This window comes from Vicia villosa, linkage group LG4 (genome assembly GCF_029867415.1).
Source record: "Vicia villosa cultivar HV-30 ecotype Madison, WI linkage group LG4, Vvil1.0, whole genome shotgun sequence".
Taxonomy (NCBI): domain Eukaryota; kingdom Viridiplantae; phylum Streptophyta; class Magnoliopsida; order Fabales; family Fabaceae; genus Vicia; species Vicia villosa.
In genome coordinates, this window is record NC_081183.1 from 177,938,875 (window position 1) to 177,946,028 (window position 7,154).

At 35.5% G+C, this 7,154-nt stretch overlaps 1 protein-coding gene across 1 annotated transcript; it reads left to right on the forward strand.

Annotated features, from left to right (window-relative positions):
• On the forward strand, positions 1 to 3,115 carry LOC131596143 (E3 ubiquitin-protein ligase SINAT5-like). The gene is made up of 3 exons (XM_058868724.1): positions 1 to 548; positions 2,041 to 2,427; positions 2,558 to 3,115. Exons 1-3 carry the CDS (start codon positions 279 to 281, stop codon positions 2,918 to 2,920), a joined length of 1,020 nt encoding a protein of 339 aa, XP_058724707.1. The 5' UTR covers positions 1 to 278; the 3' UTR covers positions 2,921 to 3,115.
• The last annotated feature ends 4,039 nt before the right edge of the window (positions 3,116 to 7,154 follow it).

Sequence of the window (7,154 nt, forward strand, 5' to 3'; positions counted from 1 at the left end):
CTCCCACTTGACACAAACGAGACAACCTCGGTAAGAGAGAGAAAGTGAAAGAACTCGAAGAAAAGAACATGTTCTTCAACATAATGGTGTCTGGTTCCTCAAAATCCACTTTTCTCGTCGATCCATGACCACCATCTTCCTTTTCTTCTTCTTGAATTGAAAAGAAAAAGAAAAGATAGAGATAGAGAGAGAAATACCCAGATAATTAAAACGGTGAAATTTTCGATTTTGATAACTGGGTATTTCTCTTTTTTTGATTTGGTTCAGTTTTGATTTTCATGGACTTGGATAGCATTGAGTGTGTTTCATCTTCTGATGGAATGGATGAAGATGAGATCCAACATCGTATTCTTCATCCTCATCCACATCCACATCATCATCATCATCACTCTGAGTTTTCTTCATTGAAACCTCGTAATGGAGGAAACACTAATGTTAATAACATTAATCTTGTTGTTGGTTCTACAGCTATTGCTCCTGCTACCAGTGTTCATGAGTTGTTGGAATGTCCTGTTTGTACCAATTCAATGTATCCTCCAATTCACCAGGTTTGCTTTTTTTCACATAATTTTTTACTTGTTTGTGTTTTTTGTCGTATGTGATTGTTTGTTAAGGTTGTTTTTTTTGTATGCTTGTTGTGACTTGTTTGGTAAATTTTGTTGCTTTGTAGTGTTATGAACTTAGTGTGAGGTTGATTTGTTCTTTTGGGGCTTAGGGGGTTTAGGATGTCTTCAATTCGGTTTAGGAATCTTTTATAACTGAAAATGTTAGGGTTATCTTAGAGTAGGAGATTAGAACTTAATTCTTCCCTACATAATATGCTTGTGATGGGAGGACTGTCCAAGCCTACAAATGCCTTATCTCTATGCCACGCGGGGCTAAACCCGCCCCTCCCACCGAGTACAATGAAGGTGTGAAGGTGTTGGAGACTACGAAGAAGGCAGCTCAAATTTGCCACAACTAAGGCTGCTAGGGGCGGGTTGCAGTTAAGGAAAAATTCCAACACGCCCCTTCACATCCGAGGCTGAATGGGCTTGTTTTGAATGGTCTCGTTGAACTTGTTTCCCCTTCTGGTTTGTTTGGAACCACTTTTAGTCTGTGGTTCCAACTTTTGAGGGATGTTCAAGGACCTTCTTTGCCATTGTTTTGTAAGTGTTCACACTTTTACCGAGCATTGTTTGTTGATCATGTTGTTTAGTTGTTGTTTACAATGCACTTTCACGATAGTTGCCATGGTTTTGTTCTTTGTTGTGCCTGCTTTTTTACTGGAGAACATAGTTCAGTGCTATACGGCTATCTACTGTGTGTTATGGCGATTGGCCAAAAGTTCTCCATATGAGTATGGCAGATATAATAGGTGTTGCAGTCTATGGCAGTGGGCACAAAATTCCCCGTGCTATAATGCCATGGCAAAAATTTGACAACACTGACTTAGCTACTTCAAGTTTGCATTTTAGTACTTTTTGGCTATGCCACAATTATTTCTGGTTCATTTATATGATGTCACTGTCACCTCTGTCACCGCCATCAATAAGTTTTTATTAGGATTTCAGCTGCAACTGGCGCTGGTCCATTATTGTTTTCAGTTTGGTTTGAAGATGTTACACCTTCTAGTTAAGGCTTCAGCTGCAGTTAGCACTGCTCAATATTATTTTAGTTTGTCTTGTTTTGGAGATTTTTGATAGAAACCAATTGATACACAAAAGAAAATAGAGAAAATCCCTTTGAATTACAAAATAATACCGCAGAACTTCGAGGGTCTTCACCTCTTCTAATGCCAAAGTGGACCCTTTCCAACCAAATTTTAAGATATCATCTCTCAATCACCCCATCTATGGCAACATTCTCATTCTCCTAATTAATTAGTAATTCCTATTCTAAAACTGCAGTTACATATGACAGTTACTGCAGTTACACGACATTCCCAAATTTAAACCGTAATGCTATGTTAAGTGTCCTGGATCTTGACAAATGTTGGAAAAAAAGTCTTTATTTGCCAGAAAGGAAAAAGAAAGAAAGTAACAAATAGCTTTATTGCAGTGCCACAATGGTCACACATTGTGTTCCACTTGTAAAACAAGGGTGCACAATCGATGTCCGACTTGTAGACAAGAGCTTGGAGATATCAGGTGTCTGGCACTAGAGAAGGTTGCTGAATCACTCGAGTTACCGTGCAAGTACTACTCTCTTGGATGTCCTGAAATCTTTCCATACTACAGCAAGCTTAAGCATGAGACGGCGTGCAATTTTAGACCCTACACTTGTCCTTATGCCGGATCAGAGTGCCCCGCTGCTGGTGATATTAACTTCCTCGTTGCACATTTGAGGGATGATCATAAGGTCGACATGCACACAGGATGCACATTCAACCATCGTTATGTGAAGTCAAATCCGCGCGATGTAGAGAATGCTACTTGGATGCTCACCGTAAGTATGCTTACAGATATCTTTTTTCTTTTATAGATTATTACTCACGCAATAACACAATCGCCCGATCAAAATCGGACGGCTAATCGCCTGATCTATATAATCTATTCTTTTGGTATTTCATTGTTAGGTATTTCATTGTTTCGGCCAATACTTCTGTCTTCACTTCGAAGCTTTCCAACTAGGCATGGCTCCAGTTTACATGGCATTCCTCCGTTTCATGGGAGACGAGAACGATGCTCGAAACTATACATATAGCCTCGAAGTTGGAGCAAATGGAAGAAAACTCATTTGGGAAGGTACACCACGGAGTATCCGCGACAGCCACCGTAAAGTTCGAGATAGTCACGACGGACTCATAATCCAACGAAATATGGCCCTATTTTTCTCTGGTGGTGATAGGAAAGAACTGAAACTAAGAGTGACAGGAAGAATATGGAAAGAACAACAGAATCCAGATGGTGGAGTGTGTATACCAAATCTTTGCAGCTAATGTGGCTTTTATTGTCTCTGTGTGATGTATTGTATGTATATCTACACTACACTACACTACACTACACCATCTTTGTGTATGTTGTAAACTTGTAATAGATTAAAGTACTAAGATGATGGCTTTGAAATTTTCTGTTTTTCCAAGTTGTGTAATAAAACAAGATTTGGAACTATGATTTAGACCAGTGTTGGATCATTTTCATATAAAAAGTTTATAGGTAGAGAATTACACGTAAATTAATAATAATTCAAGCACTAATCTAATGGTAACCCTTTAAGATGCATCACTCAAATCTAATTGTAAAAGAGAAAATATGTTAAACTTTTGAGAGGGATGTTTGTACTCTATTTATAGTTCTATCTACATTGTAGAGGCGTAGAGGATACATCACCTTGAATGTAACCAACGTTTGGATACCCCACAAAATTGGTTGTTAGAGATGTTCCACTCTAATTCTTCCTAAGATAGGTCACTCAAAAAATGATTGAATTCAATTGGAAATGATGTTTCATGACAAATTACACAACGTGCACTCCAAGAAACTATGGAATTTAAATCCTTCATTCCTAGTAAGTTCTTTTCATAATTAACTTTAATGAATTTGTGTAATGATTTTTGTGGCACTTTTGTAACATAAAAAAAAACTTTAAATAGTAGGTTTACGAGTCATATCCTCATACTTTGAAGAAGTATTTCAATAAATTTTTGAACATTTTTATTTATTTGTTGTGTTTTGAGTTTGAATATAAACAGACTATGTTATTGTTTTGTAGAAAAGATGACTCCCAAGATAAACATTTATTTATTTATTGTGTTTTGAGTTTGAATATAAACAGACCATATTATTGTTTTGTAGATAAGATGACTCCCAAGATAAAGAGAAAGAATCCAACCTCATTAGTGAATCCTCACAAGGTATTTGGAAAAGTTTCCAATAACCTAAGAGATTGGATGAAGGAGACACCTTTTGCGTCCGACATTCAAAATGAAGAGAAATAACAACAATAAGACTAAACTTTCATAGCGGAGATGCTAGCAGCTATGGAGAAATTGGATCGTCAGAACGAGGCGTTACAGGAGAGTTTCCATGATTTACAACAACAATACACAAAGTCAAATGTGATCGAAGAGGAGGAGCTCATTGATCCCCAAGCATTCGCAAAAAATATTTGGGAGGCTCTAGTCCTCAGAAATTTCAAACCACCGTCTTTGGTGTCATTTGACGGTAAAAGCGATTCCCATGAGCACATAATCACCATCAACACGCACATGGTCATCATTGGGGTAGCTGATTCACTGAAGCAAAAATCGATTGGTCGAAACGTTCAAGGAGAACGCCCTCAAGTGGTACATGGGCCTTATGAGGTTCTCGGTGCCAAGCTACCAGGACCTAATGAAAACGATGGTTCATCATTTTACAACCAGTAAGCACAAAAATGTTTCTACTACCATCATGTTCAATGTCCGACATGGCTATTTCGAGCCCATGCGTGAGTATTTAGCCATATATATTGAAGAGACAATCAAGGTCGCCAACGCAAATCAAGAGATGTTTGTTCGAACTTTTTAGGATGGTTTAAAGATCGACAACATTGATGGAAGAGATTGCAGGAAAAGCGAAATGTTATATTAAAAGAAAAGAAAACAACACTAAACAAGAACTTGGGATGCAAGAGACTGAGGTGGTAGAAAATATGAAATGTCCAGTCAGCAAAGGAATTAGAACACAATACCACTCGGCCATGCCGCCAAAACGATACAAAAAATAGATCAGAATATCACTCCTCTAAAAAAAATCAATGTATACCTTTTCAGTCACAAAAGAAAAGTAAAAATTTCGGGACAAATAACAACCGTTAACTAGAAATTCTGGATTAATTCAGGAATCTTAGGGTCTGTTTGTTTCATCTTTAAAAAAATGAATTTTTTCTTTGTATTTTTGAAAATAGATTTTCCAAAACCGTTTTTCAAAATATTACAAGTTTTTTTATATTTATTTTTTCTAAAATGAAACACTAATTTTGACATCCTAGAATATAAACATAGATTATTGAAGACAAAAACTTAGTAAAAATCGCAATTTTTTCAAAAAGTTGTATTTCAAAATGATTTTTATGAAAATCTATTTGAAATAGCTTTAAAATTATGTGATTTTTTGAAATTTTGATATCCAATTTTTTCCCCATAAATAGATGATATACTTAAAACCACATTTTAAGAATAACTATTCAACCAAAATTTTCATTTGAAGCTTTTATAAAAAGTTTATTTGTAAAATTATTTTTCACAAAATTTTATAACACTATAAAAATCATAGACTAGGACAAACAGAGAACACTCCCACCTAAGAGAAATTGGAATCGGGGAGAAAGACATGACCCTGGCCAATCGACTCACACTTTGAATAAATGATTGTGCAAGGTTTCTTAGGAGGCGGAGCGAATAACTCATCGAGAAAGAGATATATCTGTCATGTAATGCATATAGTCAATGTACGACCCGTAGATAGAACAATTGCCTTGCCAGCAATTAGTTTTCTCATCAGAGACGCAAATGGAATCTTACCCTATGAAAATTACCTCGTGGTGATTAGATTACAAATGCAGAGTTTAAATGCCAAAAGTGTCCTAGTAGGCCCTGATAAGTACAAATTTGTAGTGCTTTTGTATATATAATTTTGTGGCACTTATTGTGTTTTTGTGTAAATTCCATTGAATAATCCCACGTTTAGTGTGTAAATACGTTTAGTTTGTTTATACTCGTGTTTTGATTCATTTGTGTACCTTTTGATAGTTTTCTATTCATTTTGTAGGTATTAATGCGTATTTGGAGCATGAGCAATAAAGTGTCGAATACAACGCTTCAAACGTGTGATTTTTACCAATTCATCAAAGAATAAGGCTCAAAATAAGAATGATAAAAATCATCAATTTGGTTGACATTTTTTCATTGTTAGATAGAGCATCGAATAAGCTTTCCAACACTTCGAACCGGGCGCAAATTGGAGTTACAGTTGTCAAATTATGGCCGAAACAATGCAGAATTTTCTACTGTTTCTGATGTGCGACAGCGGATAAAGACTCCTCATGTTTCTTCATGAATCCAATGAGGTACATCAAACTTCTTTGTGATATCTAAATTATGGAAAACCTTGAAATAAACTTCTTAATTATTTGCTTGCATGACCAAATGAATCTCATTGGGAAGTGAAAAGCCATATGAGTGCATATTTCTTTAGAGTAGGTGGGAAGATGATACACTCTAGGGAATCATACATATCTTGGAGTTTCATTTTGGCATTAAAGAAAGTTAAATGCTGATGACATTGCGGGTGAACTACCACGCAGTGCTATCCTTGTATGCCTAGGTGAATATCTCATATACTATGACTAAGAGCCAATTATGCACTTTATGTTGTGAAGTTTTTGGTAAATGATCATGACATGCTTATGCCCATACAATTACAAGTAAGATGCATTAAAACTTTTTTAAAAAAACTTTTCGCAATGTAAACTAATATTTCCAAACAAGTCCTAATGTTTAGAGTTTCAATGAAAAATAATTTTATGAATAGCACAAAATAAAATAAACACATGAAAATGTATTATGATTTCAACAATAGCTAGTTGCATGTGGAGGAAAATCATCCTAATGTTTGACATGTGGATTAGGCTTGTGATAAGGAATGCACATGTGAAATTAATATTAAGAATAGTGTGTCACTACTCATTTCTTAGTTGGTGTTTCGACATGTTTGTTCCTCCTTTGTCCTAAACAACCACCAACTGACCAACACCAATAAAAGAGGATTATCATGTAAAAGAGGATTATCAAATCTGAGGACCAAGACTCTTCAATATAGAGGATAGGTGCACACCGCACGATACCCACATGATCATGCTAGTACCTCAATTAGGACAAAGTCATATGTAGGGGTTGTAAATTGTATCAAATAGTATATTAACTTATTGAATCAAATAATACTCTTGATTTGGAAAATAGTTGAAGAATAAAGTATATCATATGAGGCTTTGATTCTATTATCATTCTTAGCATCATTGTTGAATGAAATAGTTTTATGGGTCACATGTCACATGATCCAATAGGCCAAGTGGGACAAAGTGAATATGCTATAGTTGTAAAATACCATTGTTTTCCAATTTATCTTAATTAATGAAGAGAGAACATGCTTATATAAAAAAATGAACAATGAAAATGAAAACGGTACACAAAC